Here is a 21,178-nt window from a genome sequence, read left to right on the forward strand (position 1 = left end):
TTTGAATTTTTGTATTTTGGATAGTTTGGCCAAGGATAGTGTTTTAAATATACTGTAATCTTATTTTTTAAGTTCAAATTTACATGATTATACTAATAATATTACTAACACATGATTGTACTAATGCTATGATATATATAATTATACTAATTATATTACATAATAAAATTCTTATCTAAGAATAACTTATATCTCAGGATACTCCCACATACAACAAATCACAAAAGTGGCACGAATTAAACAATACTCCTTATCTTTTTGACCTCTCAATATTGGAGTGCAGTAGGAATAAATTAAATTGTACCAAAATGGAATACCAGGTATGGGTTCTTCCATATTCCAGTTAACTCACATTAGATAAATGATGTCAAAACACCAGAACAGTGTGTTGTATCCACAGACTTGTAGAATTCAAAGAGTGACCCTTAATGTAGACTGGATTTTAGTTAGTAATGATGTTTCACTATCACTTTCATTAATTTTAACAAATTTTAACTAAGGCAAGATATTAATGATAGGGGAAACTGTGCGCACATGTGTGCATGTATGTATGTGGAGATTGTATGGGAACTCTGTATTATCTGCTTACTTTTTCTGTAAAAAAATGTATCTATTTTAGCCAATTTACTAATGAAATGGAGTATAGCTTTAATTTGTATTTACTTATACATCTTTGTAAGCGTTTACTATCTGTTTCCTTTTTTCTGAACTTTCTCCATGCCTTTAGGGACAAACTTCCAAGATGAAAGTTCAGAATAAATTCAATCATTAGCTGTTCAAGTTATATTTTTAGGCTTGACACTTTGATGTATAAATCACTGAGATTCAACTTCTCTGTTGTGTTGTTATTTTGTTTCAAGATGCACAGTGTACGATAGAATAACAGGTCTAATGTACTGATTTCCTAGATCTCATTTTCTCCTGTACTGATACAAGAGTATCACTATGGAGCTCCTTGAAGAATTAAAGTATTATGTAAAAATGTTCTTCAAAAATACATAGGATAGGGCTTCCCTGGTGGCGCAGTGGTTGAGAGTCCACCTGCCGATGCGGGGGATGCGGGTTCGTGCCCCGGTCGGGGAGGATCCCACATGCCGCAGAGCGGCTAGGCCCGTGAGCCATGGCCACTGAGCCTGGACATCTGGGGCCTGTGCTCCATGGCAGGAGAGGCCACAGCAGTGAGGGGCTCATGTACCACAAAAAAAAAAAAAAAAAAAAAGGAAAAATACACAGGATAATGTGTTTTCCAAAGACAATGAAATAATGAAAACTGGAAAGAAAGGAAAATTATCCTTTACTAACAAAGACTTAAATTCACATTAAAAGGGTTTGCAGAGCTTCAGTTTTTATGATCCACACTTGGAAATAGCCTGTGAAATATTCACACCGCTAAGACAGAGAGAGAAATTCTAAAAGCATCCCCAGACAAGGAAAAATTACAAACAAAACTCAAAACACGTTAGCTGTGGTGGTCACCAGTGATGTTCACCATACTTCTGCTTAACCTCCCTTTCTAGGCACCTAGGAAAAATGCATTTCCTTGCTCTCTTGAAATTAGGTGTGACCATGTGACCCACTCTATTCAGTGAACTGTGAGATGTGTTCTGCATCACCTCTGGGTAGGAACTTTAAGAGTGTCCATGATTCATCATGCTCCCTTTCTTCCAATGGAGTATTTGTGCAGAAATGCTGACATAACATCCACCACTTCCTTTGAGTGACTACAGAGAACAGTGCCCCCTTGCTGATCCACACTAAGCATAGAGCAAAAGTAAACAATAAATTTCTTTTGTGTCAAGACACTGAAATTTAGGGTTGTTATGAGTGCATAATCTAAACTATCCAGATTGAAACAGCAATTTATAAAGGAAAAAAGAAAAGCTTATCCTTGGAGTTTTCATACAGAATACAAATTGAATAAAATCTATGTAATCCAAAGGAGAAAAAACTGTGACCCAAGAGTTCAATCCCGCCATGTTGTAAGTAATGTGCAAAATAATTTTTGATGTATTTAAAATATTTTTTTACATTTCCCCATATTACTAAACTTCATTTCTCTTTTGTATTTCTGTGGTCTGAATGACTTTAGTGATTTGTTCTGTTAAGCAGGTTTTTGGGGTTTTTACCCTTGCCTTCAACCAACTTTCCATTCTTCAGTTTTTAAAATAGATTGTATGGTCATATAGTTTACCCCTCAAAAAGTATAAAAAGATATGCAGTGAATAGATTCCTACCTCTGTTCCCATATCCCCCCCTCAACAAATAACTCACTATATTAGTGTTTAATATCTTAGGGAGGCACATGGATGGCCAAAAAGCACATGAAACGACTTCCCTGGTGGTGCAGTGGTGAAGAATCCTTCTGCCAATGCAGGGGACATGGGTTCTAGCCCTGGTCCAGGAAGATCCCACATGCCGTGGAGCAACTAAGCCCGTGCGCCACACTGCTCAGGCTGTGCTCTAGAGCCCGTGAGCCACAACTACTAAAGCCCGTGTGCCTAGAGCCCGTGCTCCACAATGAGAGAAGCCACCGCAATGAGAAGCCCATGCACCGCAACAAAGAGTAGCCCCCGCTCGCCACAACCACAGAAAGCCCCTGCGCAGCAACGAAGACCCAACACAGCCAAAAATAAAAATAAATTTATATTAAAAAATGGGGAATTCCCTGGCGGCGCAGTGGTTGGGAATCTGCCTGCCAATGCAGGGGACACGGGTTTGAGCCCTGGTCCAGGAAGATCCCACATGCCACGGAGCAGCTAAGCCCATGCGCCACAACTACTGAGCCTGCACTCTAGAGCCCGTGAGCCACAACTGCTGAGACCACGTGCCACAACTACTGAAGCCGGGTGACTAGAGCCCATGCTCTCACAAAAAGAGAAGCCACTGCAATAAGAAGCCGGTGCACGGCAGCGAGGGGCAGCCCCCACTCGCCACAACTAGAGAGAAGCCCATGGGCAGCAACGAAGACCCAACGCAGCCAAAAATTAAAAAAAAATTTTTTTTTAAATGCACATGAAAAGATGCTCAACATCACTAATTATTAGAGAAATGCAAATTGAAACTCCAATGAGGTATCCCCTCACACTGGTCAGAACAGCCATCATCAAAAAATCTACAAACAATAAATGCTGGAGAGAGTGTGGAGAAAAGGGAACTCTCCTACATTGTTGGTGGGAATGTAAATTGTTCTCCAGACACTATGGAGAACAGTATGGCGGTTCCTTAAAAAATTAAAAATCGAACTACCCTGTGACCCAGCAATCCCACTCTTAGGCATATACCTGAAGAAAACCATAATTTGAAAAGATACATGCACCCCAATGGTCACGGCAGCACTGTTTACAATAGCCAGGACATGGAAGCAACCTAAATGTCCATCAACAGAGGAATGGAAAAAGAAGATGTGGTACATATATACAATGGAATATTACTCAGCCATAAAAAAGAACAAAATAATGCCATTTGCAGCAACATGGATGGACCTAGAGATTGTCATATTGACTGAAGTAAGTCAGACACAGAAAGACAAATATCATATGATAGCACTTATATGTGGAATCTAAAAAAAAGGGTACAAATGGACTTATTTACAAACGAGTCACAGATGTAGAAAACAAACATGGTTACCAGGGGATAAAGGGGGCAGGGATACATTGGGAGACTGGGATTGACATATACATACTACTATATATAAAACAGATAACTAATAAGAACCTACTGTATAGCACAGGGAACTCTAGTCAATACTCTGTAATGGCCTATATGGGAAAAGAATCTAAAAAAAGAGTGGATATGTGTATATGTAAAACTGATTCACCTTTGATATATACCTGAAACTAACACAACATTGTAAATCAACTATACGCCAATAAAAATTTTTTAAAATATATACACATTTCAGGGAATTTTTGGTTCACAGACGAACTGACAGAAATATGAGTTTTTTTCCTCTTCCTTTTCTTTATGGACTGTCTACAAATATTTCCTTATTTTTTTTTACTGCTGTATCATAGTCTATTATATGGAGGGACGTACCATGATTTGTTAACCAGTATTCTGTTGATAGGCATTTATATTGTTTCTCATCTTTCACTATTAACAAACAGTGCTGAAATAAGTAACTGTACACGTATCATTTCACAATGGTAAATTCCTAGAAATGTTGCTGAGTCAAAGGGTATACACATTTGTAGTGTGGTTAGACTTTTTCTAATTCTAATTTATATCACCAGCAAAAACATCAGTATGTTATCAATCTTACAGATTTTTTTGTCAACCTGAGAAAATTACTATAGTTTTTATTTAATTTACTAAATTATGAGTGAAATTGAACATGTTTATAAGTTTAAGATCACTTTGTATTTAATTTCCTATGATCTTTCTGTGCATATCTTTGCTCAGTTTTTCTATTGTTAATAGAATTATTGTTAATAATTTTAAATAGTCTAATAATTCCAAAGTATATTAGTCACATGGTTCTCCTGTAAAAACTACCCCAAATAGCACTGAAGTCAAACACAAAAAGGAAAATCATAATAAAAAAACAAGAATAAAGAAACAGTGGTTATATATAAGGACTGAGCCCGAGGACTGAACCAAATTAAACAGTCAAAAATAAATACTATCATAAATGTGATTATAATAAATGAAAAACTCTTAAAAGATTAAAAAAGAAATTATCTAGATCTAAACTCCCAATTGATGTACTGCAAACAATACTGGAAATGGGTGATAACAGTAAAATCCTAAAGTCCTAATTTCCTCATCTTACATAATGTACAGTGAAAACACACTGCTTAAAAAATAAAAACGTAATTTTATTTCTATTTTACGTAATTTTACTTATATTAAAATAATACATAACTTTACTTATACATATAAAAAGCATATTAGTGAGAAATCTAAATTTATTGCATGGAATATAGCAGAAACAGATTTTATAATTAAATAGTAATACTTGCAATATAACAGCTATAATTTGTCTTATATAATGAATGAAGAATGTGAAAAGATAAACTGAGGGGAGAAAGCAACAGTATCTTTTGAAGGTGACTAAGCAAATATAGTAAAGAGGAAAAGTAGAAGAGAATTCTAGAAGATGTGAGTGTACATATGAAAAAAACTGCCTGAGTTAGGGTTAAACAACAAGAGGAAAAAAAAGAATGCATGGTATGATAGTTACCTAATCTATAAACAGAGACAATACCAAACCTACCTTGCAGGGTTAATGTAAGGAATAAATGACAGAACATAAATAAAAGACACAAGGTACAGGCTCAATAGCTGCTAGTTTGCTTTGTCCATTGTCAATCACAAATTCTTCAAGGATAAAAGACCATGATGGAACAAACATTATTTAAAAATTTGTTACTGTGAGGGAGAAAAAGGTAAAAAAGATTGTTCAACTCAAATATACCACTCTAACATTATACAGGCTTTGCATGTCTTCTATGATTTAAATTTTAAAAAAAAGCAAAATATTAGCAACACAATGATGAAAACAATGAAAAACATTTCCAGTGTTGTCCCTAAGAATCATCACATGCCTACAAAGCAAAGGAACATCAGAAATCAACAGCTTTTACCATGGTCTTTCCTGATCCTCGGGGTCCAATAATGAGAACAGAATTACTTTCTCCATGAATAGCAGTTCTTTTTAGCAGCTCAATTAAGTGTCTGAAATGATATAAATAGGCCAAAATTTAAAAAGGAAAGCTGAAATAATTTGCTAGGTAATACTTTTTAAAAGCTGAATTTGAACAAAAAACAGACATTCCTTTTTTCTCTTCTTCTGGGCACTTGACTTATGCTCTAAGTAGTCCTACAGAGAAGAACACAAATACTGATTCTCTGGAAACCTCAAGAAGAAACCAAGTAAGACTGAAGTATCTTGGTGTTTATGATGGTATGGGACAAGGGACAACAGTGGCAACTCTTAGGACCTTTTACTCCACAGCTGGCTGCTGAGTATTAGGTGCAAGCTCAGAATTCTCTCCATAATACCAGATTATAGAAATGATACAAGATTGAAAGTTAAAAGGTTTTTTTCACTATGGAAATACAGATATCTGCTCTTGCTTCACAACAGTCATTGTTTTATATACAAAGCAAATATTTTACCTCTATAAAATGTCTGTTAGCCTTGTTTAATAAAATCTGTGTATGACAATTTTTGCAAAACCTAAAGGGCATCTGTAAGTACTTTCATAACAGACAAGCAGATAGCTAAACTTACTTATATTGTACTTGTACTCCAAATAGGTTACTATGTGGACTCTGATGACAAAATCTTTCACGCAAAATTCTTTGTACCTGATAAAAATAAAGTGAATAAATATAAATGAAAATATTACATGTGCAATCAAAAAGGAACAAGAATATACATTTATAGCAGTCAGAATTAGGTATTAATGAATCAATTCAACCCTCCTTAAATAACTTATCATCATGACGTCTGGCATTTTTCTAAGTTGTAAAATTAACAATTCTTTTTACCTATCTCAAGTCCCAGAGAAAGGATGAGAACTTAGTTATGAAGCTTTCAACAAGAGAAAGAATTAGTTCCTTTAGCTAATCAGCAATTTGAGGGCTGTTTTAATCCATGTGAATGAACGAATACCTCACTTTGCATAACGTATCAGCCAACGAACAAAGACAAGAGAGAATCTAATAATGTAATCTAATTTAATAATGTTCATGAACCACACCTCAGTCTCTAGAGACCAACACATCTAAACTGGTTTAGCTCAAGCCTTATCAATCTCTATCTGTCACAGAAGTCAGGATTCCGAGGAAATAAAAGAAATTTACAAGTCCATATAGTTATTGAGGGCCTATTAGATACAGAGCACCATACTACTAAATGAACATGATCTATGCCTAAAAAAACACTGCAAATATATTGGAAAGAAATGAATATATTTGGAAAGAAATGACACATTCAAGAAACAACCTGCAAAATAGTAGTAATTCAGCATATAAGGATGTGCTCAATTATATGGAAGAAATTATATTCATCTACGACATAAAATAAGAAATCATTGGAATTAATTAAGAAAAAATTCTTCTAAAGACCAAAATTTTGAGTTTGCCTTAGAACGAAGGGCTTAGACTCAGTTGTAAAAAAAAAAAAAAAAAAAAAAAAAAAAAAGCCAATCTATCACGATCTTTAAAAAGATGGATCATTAAAATCATTCTTTTTCTGCTTTGCTGCTAATACAAAGGTCCTCAGTGACAAAAACCTTAGGAGGCTGTTTCAGATTTAGCCCCATCAGCAGAAACAAGAAGGCTCCAGGATTATTTGCTTCTCCCAGACTGACAGCATGGGACTCACTGATCCTTCACATACCAAAGAAATAGATCTGAGTTCTCTTTACATGTACCAGAGGCTGAGCAAAGCAAATTATTCACTCGGGATAAAATAATCCATACTTATTTACAGAGTAAGTGGAAAGAATAGGAAGATTGGTGCCAAAGAGACAATAACACTTTTCTGGCAGGCCTGTTTTGAAGATTAAAAGAGGCAGTTATCTACAACACAATATAGGTATTATATAGGTAATAGCTGATATTTGTAAAAAAATTAAAGGGACATATATAGATTCAAAGAATCATAGTGTGCATTCTATCCCCTAGATAAGATCACTAGAAATCAAAAGACAACCTTCAGTCCTTTTCTTTTTTTAAACTTCATTAAAGTCTCTTAGAGAGACAACTATGTATAAAATAAAGTGAGAGATAAAGTGAAGTTGTAGTGAATAGTCAGAGGTTCAAAAATCCTAAAGTGATCTGAGATGAAAATTAAACAGGTGTATAAATGTATAGAAATTAATTAAGCTGCACATGGAAGATTTGTTCACTTTACAAAGATATGTAAAAGTTAAATTAAAAAACAGAATTAAACATTTTCCTTCTACAAGAAGGAAGGTAAGGTCTCACAAAGGAATGCCAATAACATTTAGTTTTTGTTTAAAAGAAATGTAGTTCTGGTCAAGCCAGATAAATAGAAATGCCAGTGTAGGGACTTCCCTAGCAGTTCAGTGCTTAAGACTTCGCCTTACAATGTATGGGGTGCGGGTTCGATCACCGGTTGGGGAGCTAAGATCCCACATGTCTCATGGCCAAAAAACCAAAACATAAAACAGAAGCAATATTGTAATAAACTCAATAAAGACTTTAAAAATGATCCACATCAAAAAAATCTTTAAATAAGAAAAAAAGAAATGCCAGTGTAGAAATATCATGCACGTTCCCTACTAGACTCCTCAAAAGAGATATATATGCACTTAAGAAAACATTAAATGTTCATGATAAAAACACTCAACATGCTAGGAATATAAAGGGACTTCCTCAACCTGATAACACAAAAACCTACAGCTAACATCATACTCAATGGTGAAAGACTGAACATATTTCCCCAATATCAAAAACAAAATAAGATTGTCTGCTCTTGCTAGTTTATTCAGTGTTATACTGAAGGTTCTAGTCAGGGCAATTAGACAAGAAAAAGAAATGAAAGGCATCTAGAATGGGAAGAAAGAAGTAAAACTATCTCTATTTGCAGATGACATGATCTTACATAAAGAAAATCCTAAGGAATAAACTAAAAAAATATTAGAATAAATGAGTTCAGGAAGGTTACAGAATACAAGATTAACATAGAAAAATCAATTTCATTTAGATACACTTGCAATAAATAAAACATAAAATTAAGAAAACTATTCCGTTTACAACAGCACCAAAAGGAATAAAATACTTAGGAATAAATTTAACAAAAGAAGTACAAAACTCTAAAGACAATATTAAACTAAACTGAACTAGAGCACATTTAGGAAGACATGAGTAAAGTTAGGATTCCATCTATCCAAAGACTTAGAGGTTGAAATTAGGAAGTAGCAAAGATACTCTCCCCTTGAGAATGAAAAGAGTGGTTCTTCATACATGATAAGGGGAGAATTCAAGTTAAGAAGATGACTAATTCTCTTATCACCTTTGCATGGTAACAGACCTTCAGAGTAACAAAAATATATACTAACCTGTGAAAGGTATTCTGCTTGTATTAAGTTGTTACTCTTTGATTTACGACTGCTCATTTCAACGAACTGAAATCCTTAATAAAAAGAAAAAACAATTTTAGCATGAATATAAAGACTATTGACATAGAGATTATTTAAGAATGTACTATTATAGAACCAAAATAAACAAGTTTTAAAACATGAAAAATGTTCAAATTTCTCAAACTTTAAAAATTCTCAGTTGAACCTAATTGTAGGAATCATTTCATAATATATGTAAATAAAACCATCCTGCTAAACATCTTAAAATTATACAGTGATGTACGTAAATTGTTTCTCAATAAAAACAGAAAAAAAAAAACATCTCAACGGCTCCTCTTTGTCTAAGTACAGGTTTAATTGACACTCCATTCCACAATTTAGATGGTTCTCATACACAAGTACTCCTACCTTTCTTTTCAATCTACTATTCAGCTTCCCTTCCTTGCCTTTAAAAACAAAAACAAAAAACAATCTATGTGCTTCCTTTATATACAATGTTTCTCCCCACATCCATCCCACAGGATCAGCCCTTCCAGAAAGCTTTCGCTTTCTTGTTCCACTCATCAGTCATAAACACTCATTACAGACTAGGTAAAATGTCTCTTCTGTAAACATACAGAACTGCCTGTACTTCTCTTTTTCATAATCAAATCACACTAAACAAAATTTGGTTAACTGTCAGTGTCCCCAAATTGAGGATATTTAAAAGTTCCAAGCATTTTAACATAATGTCCAAAATAAAGTTGGCAATGATAACTGGAATGAAAAATACATATACTAATGAAAAAAAAGAAGTTCTGTAGAATTCTCCTTCAGGGCAATATACTCATAGATAAACACCTTTGGCTAAAAGATCTAATTGTCTCATCAACAATTTCCTATATAATTACTTTACTAATCAGGTAATAATAGCTTAGCCAGGAATTGTTACAAGTGCTTTGCATTTATGAACTCATTTAATCCTAAGAATAACCCTATGGTATAAATATGATCATTAACACTGCTTTCAGATTAGAAGACACAGAAAGGTTAAGTAGCTTGACCAAAACCAAACAGTGTTTAAGTCACAGAGTCAGGATTTAAACCCAGTCAAGGTATACTTGATTATATATAACTATTATATATAGCTATAAGTGTATATACTTAGATATATATAACTAACTGCTATTTAGTCAACTGTTTTTATTTTTTTATTTTTATTTTTTTGCGGTACGCGGGCCTCTCACTGTTGTGGCCTCTCCCGTTGCGAAGCACAGGCTCCGGAAGCGCAGGCCCAGCAGCCATGGTTCACGGGCCTAGCCGCACCGCGGCACGTGGCATCTTCCCGTACCGGGGCACGAACCCGTGTCCCCTGCATCGGCAGGCAGATTCTCAACCACTGCACCACCAGGGAAGCCCTCAACTGTTTTTAAAAAGTACGCATTTCAATAACTTAAAGGAAGATCAACCTCTGTGACATATTTTATATTCATATTTATTAATTTCATATACTGACAGACGCCAACCTTTGGAATGCTGTTTCTAACAGGACAGCAGTAGAGCAATGCTTTGACAAACAGATAACAAGCAAATCTGTCGCTCCCTTCTTAAACCCCAAAGGGCTTCTGGCTCCAGGCACTCAAATTGGAAGCTCAAGAACAGAGTACTCTACTGATGTCTTGGTCCCTTAAGAAGCTTCTTAGGAGAAAAGTGGTTTTTTCAGTCACCCTTAGAGCCCTTCTAGCAGCTTTTTCTCTGTACGAGGCACCTTGCTTGAGAATCTTTACATTAATTATTTTAATTTTATTCTATTTTAAATTTTTCCCTTAAATCAGAGTTGTGTGTGGGCAAAAAACCATTTTAGCAACATGAAATGATATCCTCATTCTGGTTTAAGATACTCTTAACTGTGAAGAAGGTCTACAAGCCAAAATCTGAAATCACAGGAAACAACGGAACAAATGTCCCCTAGAAAATAAGGAGAAGTGAATTTTTAAAAAATGGAGAAGAGCTTTTACAATATACCTTATCTTTTTAGAGCTATATTAGCAATTTCACAGTATTAATGGAATTAAAATATATTTCCCCCCATTTCATGGGTTGAAAAAACATGCTCAGAAGAGCTAAATAAAATGCCTGAGGTTGCAGGGTAGGTGTCTAATCTGCCTCCTTGCATCAAATATAATTCAGGTAAGCCACTAAAAACATGCATATTCTTCATTTGGTGATCATTCATGAAAGAAACATACACATACACACTACTTCAGTTCCTAACCCACATAAATTTTTACTGAAAATTGAGTCTTAATTGAGATTGATTTTAATACATCGAGCCCCTCCAAATAATAGCCAAATCTCCACTCTATTACAAAGAATATTTTAAAAGACAATTCTAACTTTATAGATGAAACGACAAGTTTTGGAATGATAGATGCAAACCACATATCTGACAAAGGACTTATATACAGAGAAGCTTCAAAGCTCAACAATACAGAAATCTAGAAAAATGGGCAAAGGGCATAAACAGACACTTCAACCAAAGAGGGTATATGGATGTCAAATAAACACATGAAACACACTAGTCATTAGGAAAATGCAGATTATAACCACAATGAGGTATATGTACACACCTATTTGAACAGCAAAAATTAAAAAGTGAAAACAGCAAATGCTGGTGAGGATGCAGAGAATCCACATCTCTAATACAACTACTGGTAAGAATGTGAAATGTTATAGCCATTCTGCAAAGTTTCCTTTTGGCAGTATTTTTTTTTAATTTAACTTAATTTTTTTTTATACAGCAGGTTATTATTAGCTATCTATTTTATACATATTAGTGTATACGTGTCAATCCCAATCTCCCAATTCATCCCACAACCACCCAACACCCTGCTTTCGCCCCTTGGTGTCCATAGGTTTATTCTCTACATCCATGTCTCCACCTCTGCGTTGCAAACCAGTTTATCTGTACCATTTTTCTAGATTCCACATATATGAGTTAATGTACGATACTTGTTTTTCTCTGACTTACTTCACTCTGTATGACAGTATATAGGTCCATCCACATCTCTACAAATGACACAATTTCGTTCCTTTTTATGGCCGAGTAATATTCCATTGCATATATGTACCACAATTTGTTAGCCATTTATCTGTCTATGGGCATTTAGGTTGCTTCCAGGACCTGGCTACTGCAAATAGTGCTGCAATGAACACTGGGGTGCATGTGTATTTTTGAATTATGGTTTTCTCTGGGTATATGCCCAGTAATGGGATTGCTGGGACATATGGTAGTTCTATTTTTAGTTTAAGGAACCTACATACTGTTCTCCATAGTGGCTGCATCAATTTACATTCCCACCAACAGTACAAGAGGGTTCCCTTTTACCCACACCCTCTGCAGCATTCGTTGTTTGTAGATTTTCTGATGATGCTCATTCTAACCGGTTTCAGTTGATACCTCATTGTACTTTGGATTTGCATTTCTCTAATAATTAGTGACGTTGAGCAGCTTTTCATGAGCCTCTTGGCCATCTGTATGTCTTCTTTGGAGAAATGTCTATTTAGGTCTTCTGCCCATTTTTTGATTGGGTTGTTTTTTTTTAATATTGAGCTGCATAAGCTGTTTATGTATTTTGGAGATTAATCCTTTGTCTCTTTGTTTGGAAATGTTTTCTCCCATTCTGAGGGTTGTATTTTCATCTTGTTTATAGTTTCCTTTGTTGTGCAAAAGTTTTAAGTTTAATTAGATCCCATTTGTTTATTTTGTTTTTATTTCCATTACTCTAGGAGGTGGGTCAAAAAAGATCTTGCTGTGATTTATGTCAAAGCGTGTTCTTCCTATGTTTTCCTCGAAGATTTTATAGTATCCAGTCTTACATTTAGGTCTCTAATCCATTTTGAGTTTATTTTAGTGTATGGTGTCTTTTCATTTTTATACATGTAGCTTTCCATGTAGTCTTTCATTCCTATACATGTAGCTGTCCAGTTTTGCCAGCACTACTTACTGAAGAGACTGTCTTTTCTTCATTGGCATATCCTTGCCTCCTTTGTCATATATTAGTTGACCAAAGGTGTGTGGGTTTATCTCTGGGCTTTCTATCCTGTTCCATTGATCTATATTTCTGTTTTTGTGCCAGTACCATATTATCTTGATTGCTGTAGCTTTGTAGTATAGTGAAGTCAGGGAGTCTGATTCCTCCAGCTCCGTTTTTTTCCCTCAAGATTGCTTTGGCTATTTGGAGTCTTTTATGTTTCCATACAAATTTTAATATTTTTTGCTCTAGTTCTGTAAAAAATGCCATTAGTAATTTGATAGGGATTACACTGAATCTGTAGATTGCTCTGGGTACTACAGTCATTTTCACAATATTGATTCTTCCAATCCAAGAACATGGTATTTCTCTATATCTGTTTGTGTCATCTTTGATTTCTTTCATCAGTGTCTTATAGTTTTCTGAGTACAGGTCTTTTACCTCCTTAGGTAGGTTTATTCCTAGGTATTTTATTATTTTTGTTACAATGGTGAATGAAATTGTTTCCTTTATTTCTCTTTCTGATCTTTCATTGTTAGTGTATAGGAATGTAGAAGATTTCTGTGCATTAATTTTGTATCCTGCAACTTTACCAAATTCATTGATTAGCTCTAGTAGTTTTCTGGTGGCATCTTTAGGATTATCTGTGTATAGTATCATGTCATCTGCAAACAGTGACAGTTTTACTTCTACTTTTCCAATTTGGATTCCTTTATTTTTTTCTTCTCTGATTGCCATGGATGGCTAAGACTTCCAAAACTATGCTGAATACTAGTGGCAAGAGTGGACATCCTTGTTTTGTTCCTGAGCTTAGAGGAAATGCTTTCAGTTTTTCACCATTGAGAACGATGCTTGCTGTGGGTTTGTCTTATATGGCCTTTATTATGTTGAGGTTGGTTCCCTCTGTGTCCATGTTCTGGAGAGTTTTTAATCATAAATAGGTGTTGAATTTTGTCAAAAGCCTTGACTGCATCTATTGAGATGATCATATAGTTTCTATTCTTTAATTTAATATTGTGTATTGCACTGATTTGTGTATACTGAAGAATCCTTGAATCCCTGGGATAAATCCCTCTTGACCATGGTGTATGATCCTTTTAATGTGTGGCTGGATTTTCTCTGCTAGTATTTTGTTGAGAATTTTTGCATCTATATACATCAGTAATATTGGTCTGTAATTTTCACTTTTTGTAGTATCTTTGATTTTGGTATCAAGGTGATGGTGGCCTCGTAGAATGAGTTTGGGAGTGTTCCTTCCTCTGCAATTTTTTGGGAAGAGTTTGAGAAGGGTGGGTATTAGCTCTTCTCTAAATGTTCAATACAATTCACCTATGAAACCATCTGGTCCCGGACTTTTGTTTGCTGCAAAATTTTTAATCATAGTTTCCATTTCATTACTTGTGATTAGTCTGTTCATATTTTCTATTTCTTCTTGGTTCAGTCTTGAAAGTTGTGCTTATCTAAGAATTTGTCCATTTCTTCCAGGTTGTCCATTTTATGGGCATATAGTTGCTTGTAGTAATCTCTCATGATCCTTTGTATCTCTGCAGTGTCAGTTGTTACTTCTCAGTTTTCGTTTCTAATTTTATTGATTCTTGATGAAACTGGCTAAAGGTTTATCAATTTTGTTTATCTTCTCAAAGAACCAGCTTTTAGTTTTATTGATCTTTGCTTGTTTTCTATGTTTCTACTTTCTTTCTGCTCTGGTCTTTATGACTTCTTTCCTTTTACTCAGTTTGGGTTTTGTTTGTTCTTCTTTCTCTAGTATCCTTAAGGTGTAAGGTTAGATTGTTTGAGATGTTTCTTGTTACTTGAGGTAGGATTGTATTGCTAAAAACTGCCCTTTTAGAACTGCTTTTGCTGCATCCCACAGGTTTTTTATCGTGTTTTCATTGTCATTTGTCTCTAGGTATTTTTTGATTCTTCGAGTAAATAAAAAAACACAAACTGTGTTTGTGTTTTTTGCAGTTTTTTTCCCTGAAACTGATTTCTAATCTCATAGCATTGTTGTCAGAAAAGATGCTTGCTATGATTTCAATTTTCTTAAATTTACTGAGGCTTGATTTGTGACCCAAGATGTGGTCTATCCTGGAGAATGTTCTGTGTGCAATTGAAAAGAAAGTGTAATCTGCTGTTTTTGGATGGTATGTGCTATAAATATCAATTAAATCTATCTGCTCTATTGTGTCATTTAAATCTTGTGTTTCCTTATTAATTTTCTGTCTGGATGATCTGTCCATTGGTGTAAGTGAGGTGTTAAAATCCCTCACTATTACTGTGTTACTGTCGATTTTCTCTTTTATAGCTGTTAGCATGTGCCTTATGTACTGAGGTGCTCCGATGTTGGGTTCATAGATATTTATAATTGTTATATCTTCTTCTTGGATTGATCCCTTGATCATATGTAGTGTCCTCCCTTGTCTCTTGTAACAATCTTTGTTTTAAAGTCTATTTTATCTGATATGAGTATTGCTAACCCAGCTTTCTTTTGATTTCCATTTGCATGAAGTATCTTTTCCCATCCCCTCATTTTCAGTCTGTATGTGTCCCTAGGTCTGAAGTGGGTCTCTTGTAGACAGCATATAGATGGGTCTTGTTTTTGTATTCATTCAGCAAGCCTGTGTCTTTTGGTTGGAGCATTTAATCCATTCACATTTAAGGTAATTATCAATATGTATGTTCCTTTTACCATTTTCTTAATTGTTTTCGGTTTGCTTTTGTAGGTGCTTTTCTTCTCTTGTTTCCCACTTAGAAATGTTCCTTTAGCATTTGCTGTAGAGCTGGTTTGGTGGAGCTGAATTCTCTTAGCTTTTGCTTGTCTGTAAAGCTTTTTTTTTCTGTTGAATCTGAATGAGATCCTTGCCAGCTAGAGTAAGCTTGGTTGTAGGTTCCTCCTTTCCATCACTTTAAATATATTGTGCCACTCCCTTCTGGCTTGTAGAGTTTCTGCTAAGAAATCAGCTGTTAACCTTATGGGAGTTCCCTTGTATGCTATTTGTTGTTTTTCCATTGTTGCTTTTAATAATTTTTCTTTGTATTTAATTCTTGTCAATTTGATTACTATGTGTCTTAGCGTGTTTCTCCTTGGGTTTATCCTGTATGGGACTCTCTGTGCTTCTTGGACTTGATTATTTCCTTTCCCAAATTAGGGAAGTTTTTGCCTGTAATCTCCTCAAATAGTTTCTCAGGTCCTTTCTCTCAATCTTCTTCTTCTGAGACCCCTATAATGCCAATGTTGGTGCATTTAATATTGTTCCAGAGGTCTCTTAGGCTGTCTTCATTTCTTTTCATTCATTTTTATTCTGTTCCACGGCAGCGAATTCCACCTTTCTGTCTTCCAGGTCACTTATCCGTTCTTCTGCCTCAGTTATTCTAGTATTGATTCCTTCTATTGTATTTTTCACTTCAGTTACTGTATTGTTCATGTCTGTTTGTTCTTTAATTCTTATAGGTGTTTGTTCTTTAATTCTTCTAGGTCTTTGTTAAACATTTCTTGCATCTTTTTGATCTTTGCCTCATTCTTTTTCTGAGGTCCTGGATCACCTTCACTATCATCATTCTGAATTCTTCTTCTGGAAGGTTGCCTATCTCCACTTCATTTAGTTGTTTTTCTGGGGTTTTACCTTGTTCCTTCATCTGGTACGTAGTCCTCTGCCTTTTCATTTCGTCTTTCTGTGAATGTGGTTTTTGTTCCACAAGCTGCAGGACTGTAGTTCTTCTTGCTTCTGCTGTCTGCCCTCTGATGAATGAGGCTATCTAAGAGGCTTGTGCAAGCTTCCTGATGGGAGGGACTGGTGGTGGGTAGAACTGGCTGTTGCTCTGGTGGGCAGAGCTTTAATCCACTTGTTTGCTGATGGGTGGGGCTGAGTTCCCTCCTTGTTGGTTGTTTGGCCTGAGACGACCCAGCACTGGAGCCTATCCAGCTCTTTGGTGGGGCTAATGGTAGACTCCAGGAGGGCACATGACAAGGAGTACTTCCCAGAACTTCTGCTGCCAGTGTCCTTGTCCCTGCGGTGAGCCACAGCCACCCCATGCCTCTTCAGGAGACCTTCCGACACTATCAGGTAGGTCTGGTTCAGTCTCCTATAGGGTCACTGCTCCTTCCCCCTGGATCCTGATACATACACTACTTTGCGTGTGCCCTCCACAAGTGGAGTCTCTATTTCCCCCAGTTCTGTCAAAGTCCTGCAATCAAATCCCGCTAGCCTTCAAAGTCTGATTCTCCGGGAATTCCTCCTCCCATTGCCGGAACCCCAGGTTGAGAAGCTTGACGTGGCAGTCAGAACCTTCAGTCCAGTGGGTGGACTTCTGTGGTAAAACTGTTCTCCAATTTGTGAGTCACCCACCTAGCAGTTATGGGATTTGATTTTATTGTGATTGTGCTCCTCCTACCATCTCATTGCTGTTTCTTCTTTGTCTTTGGATGTGGGGTATCTTTTTTGATGAGTTCCAGTGTCTTCCTTTCAAATTGTTCAGCAGTTAGTTGTGATTCTGGTGTTCTCGAAAAAGGGAGTGAGCGTACGTCCTCCTACTCCACCATCTTGAACCTGTTTTAAGCTCTCCTATGCTTTGGCAGTTTCTTATAAACAAACACTTACCATGTAACATGGCAATTGTACGCGGTATTTATACCAAAGAAATGAAAATTTATCCTCAAACGAAAACCTGTAAATGTGAATCTTTACAATTTTATTTGAAAACAATACAGATGTCCTTCAAAGAGCCAATGGAGTTAAAGAAACTGAAACATCCATACATACAGAGGGACTATAACTGAGAAAAAAAAAAACAGAGATTAACTACTGATACGTGAAATAACTTCGATGGCTCTCAAGGGCATCATGCTTAGTGAACAGAAAAAAAAAAGGCCGATCCCCCCAAAAAATACATATTTTACAATTCCATTTAAAAAACATTCTTGGGGGCTTCCCTGGTGGCGCAGTGGTTGAGAGTCTGCCTGCCGATGCAGGGGACACGGGTTTGTGCCCCGGTCCGGGAAGATCCCACATGCCGCGGAGCGGCTAGGCCCGTGAGCCATGGCCGCTGAGCCTGCGTGTCCGGAGCCTGTGCTCCGCAATGGGAGAGGCCACAACAGTGAGAGGCCCATGTACTGGAAAAAAAAAAACCATTCTTGGAATGACAAAACTATTATGAAGACGAAGAACAGATTTATGATTGTGAGGAAACAGAACTTAGGGGTGAGTATGACTACAAAAAGGAGTTACATGAAGAATTTTCTCTGTAATGATGGAAGAGTTTGGCATCTTTATTGCAATGGTGTTCAAACAAATCTAACCATGGGATAAAATCACAGAGAATTATACAGACACACAAAAATGAGTGCAAGTAAAAACTGTTGAGAACTGAATAAGGTCTGTAATCTTGTTAACCGTGTTATACCAATGTCAGTTTTCTGGTTTTGACATGCAATATCATTTGAACTATATTTGCAACTTCTGTGAGTCTATAATAACTTCAAAATAAAAAGTTTAAAAAATATTAAACTAATTTTATAGTTTTTTTTGAAGTGCTTAGTGACAAAAATGTGAATATAAGTGGTATAACTAAATCCTCTTTATCTGAAAATAGACTATTAAGTTTGATTGAATTTCTCCTCAGATTTACCAGTGGGTCAAGCGACAGCTCCTTCCACTTCCTACTGTGCTTTTGATACCATGACTTCACTTACTATTCTAAATAGCAGGACTAGACATAAAGTGTAAAAGGAGCTCAATGTCTATGCATGACTAAGTCATGTTATTATCAAATATAATAGGTGACTACAATTATTTAGTTGTAGAAATTTTGGTAGAAACTACTATTTCATTTATACTCTTAAGACGAGCAGTGAAATGGATAATGCCAAAGAATGGCTTACCCTCACTGTATTTCTTTAGCACCTATACTTTTTATATTATTGGTTTCCAGTAGATCCTCCTCTCAACTTATGTTTTCTAAAGTGAATAAACCTAATTTTCAGTTTCAGAGTTTCAAGTAACAATTGGTCTATTCGATAGCCTAAAAAATTGAACCCAATCCACTCCTGTCACTAGCTGCCTCCAACCTACTTTAGATCACCATTATTTCTTGACTGGAAATCTATGCCAGCTTCTTTATTGTCTCCAACTCTTACTCCCTTTTTCATGTAAAAACCCTTCAATTCCATCCTCAACTCCCAAAATTCTAAATTCCAAATTCCCTAACATCATTTAAAAGGAAGGTTCTGAATGACTAGTTTCCCAGTTTAGCTCACGACTCCTTCTCTTAATATGCCTGGAAGAATCAACAATTCTCTATACCCTGACTCACTCCAAACTCAGGCCTTAGTTGAGATATTATTTCTTTAGAATACTTTCTGTGACACCCCTGAACACTCCTAGTCTGGGCAAAATCTGAGGGTTTTGTGTCCCTCAAGTGCTATCTTCCCCTTTCACAGAACTTAATTAGCATACAGTGATGTAACTAACTGTGTTTACTTATGTTTGCTCCACTGGACCACAGCTCCTTGAAAGAAAGACTCAGAAATCATGTTATCATTGTATCCAAATCAAGTAGTGCAAAAATAGCATATAGTTGGTTTTCAAGAAAATATTTGATAAATGAATGAATGTTAGGCAGTGGAGAATGTCCACAGGTAAACTAGCTGCTAAAAAGAAGCCAGGTTAGTTTAAATCAACTGCTTAGCTAAATTTAGAAGTTTTGAATAATTACATGCCATGACACTCAAAAAAACCCTGCCAAGCATGAAAGAAAAATTATATATATACTAATATATATTTATATAAATATTTATATAAAATAAATACATAATGATTTATACTTCAAGTAAAATACATGCAGTATAATATTATCATGGTAGTGTCACATCAATGGAAATTCAAATTGGTTAAAATATAGTTAATTTGGTTAAGAAATTAATTTCTTTTAATAGAGAAGTCCCAAAATTAACAAAAGAGAAAGTACACATTTTTTTAACAAATAATCTTAAATCAAATGATATACCTTATAAAGCTGTAAGTCTGGTGATGTAAGAGAAGGTAAAGTCAATTATCTTTAGAAAAAGATTATCAATTATTTCTGTCTTTTTATAATGGGTTGACAGTTTGCTAGTAACACATTAAAAACAGATTAGTAATATATTCTCCTTTCTGGAATTAGGCTACCATATTTCATTCTTATTTACACTGCCTTCAATTAAGACTTAGAGGATTAAAAGGAATATCTGAAATGAATATTAAATTTACTAGTCAAAATCTATACTTTTATGTATTTTATTAATATTTATAAGTACTCCAGCCATCCTCAATTTCATTATTTTAATTTTGCTGTGATTTGGAATACTCTCCTTACTCACTGCAAACTCGCAGTTACTGAATGCCAGTCTTGCTTGTCTAAATGCTTGTCTAAAATATAGGCAACACAGATTTTAAATCTAATATATAGTAATACTGAACATATGAAAAAAGAGAGTTCAAGGTTTTCATTTCTGACGTTAAACCAGAAAAGCAAAGGCAGAAGAAATGAAGATGAAGACACTAGGATCTTTCTAGAAATTTTTGAATTTTCTTAGAAAGTAAGTCACACGCAATGAAATAAAGAAATATTTGAAGATACTATTGAAATCAGAACCGTAAGCAAGGAGAAGTCCAAAAAGAGGCCATTTATATATCAAATTTAAGATAAATGCAAATTCAGACAAAGTCAAGGAGAAGCAGAACTTGAAAACTGAGATTGATGGTAATATCAACTGTCCCTAAGAGTTTTGTCATCAAGCATAGATTTGAGTTCTTGGTTCTGTGGTGTGACCTTTGCAAATTAACCTTCCTAAGCCTCAGTCTTCTCCTGTGTCAAGTTTGAGATAAAAGCATTATTTAATTCACAGGATTACTGTGGGGATTAAATGAAATGTTTTACCGGATATGCCATGCTGTCAAATGCCAAGCATGGTGATACAGAGTACCCTTTATAAATTATTATATTACATTGGAGAGAAGAACCAAGATTAGACACAATTAGAGTTGCGGGCTGGGGGGAATGAAGCACAGAATTAGACTCTTGTTCTAAATAATTTCTTTTTTTTTAACATCTTTATTGGAGTATAATTGCTTT

At 35.4% G+C, this 21,178-nt stretch overlaps 1 protein-coding gene across 3 annotated transcripts in view; it reads right to left on the reverse strand.

The window, feature by feature from the left end:
• The window catches only part of ORC4 (origin recognition complex subunit 4), a 96,640-nt gene that overhangs the window by 32,528 nt on the left and 42,934 nt on the right, over positions 1 to 21,178 (reverse strand). For all 3 annotated transcript variants that reach the window (XM_060106176.1, XM_060106174.1, XM_060106175.1), the window contains 3 exons: positions 9,036 to 9,109; positions 6,236 to 6,312; positions 5,586 to 5,676 (listed from right to left, as the gene is read on the reverse strand). In XM_060106176.1, coding sequence (XP_059962159.1) covers positions 5,586 to 5,676; positions 6,236 to 6,312; positions 9,036 to 9,092 — 225 coding nt within the window. In that variant the 5' untranslated portion in view covers positions 9,093 to 9,109. The remainder of the gene's footprint in view (positions 1 to 5,585; positions 5,677 to 6,235; positions 6,313 to 9,035; positions 9,110 to 21,178) is intronic.

The sequence above is a fragment of the Mesoplodon densirostris genome, chromosome 8, assembly GCF_025265405.1.
Source record: "Mesoplodon densirostris isolate mMesDen1 chromosome 8, mMesDen1 primary haplotype, whole genome shotgun sequence".
NCBI classification, from domain to species: Eukaryota; Metazoa; Chordata; class Mammalia; order Artiodactyla; family Ziphiidae; genus Mesoplodon; species Mesoplodon densirostris.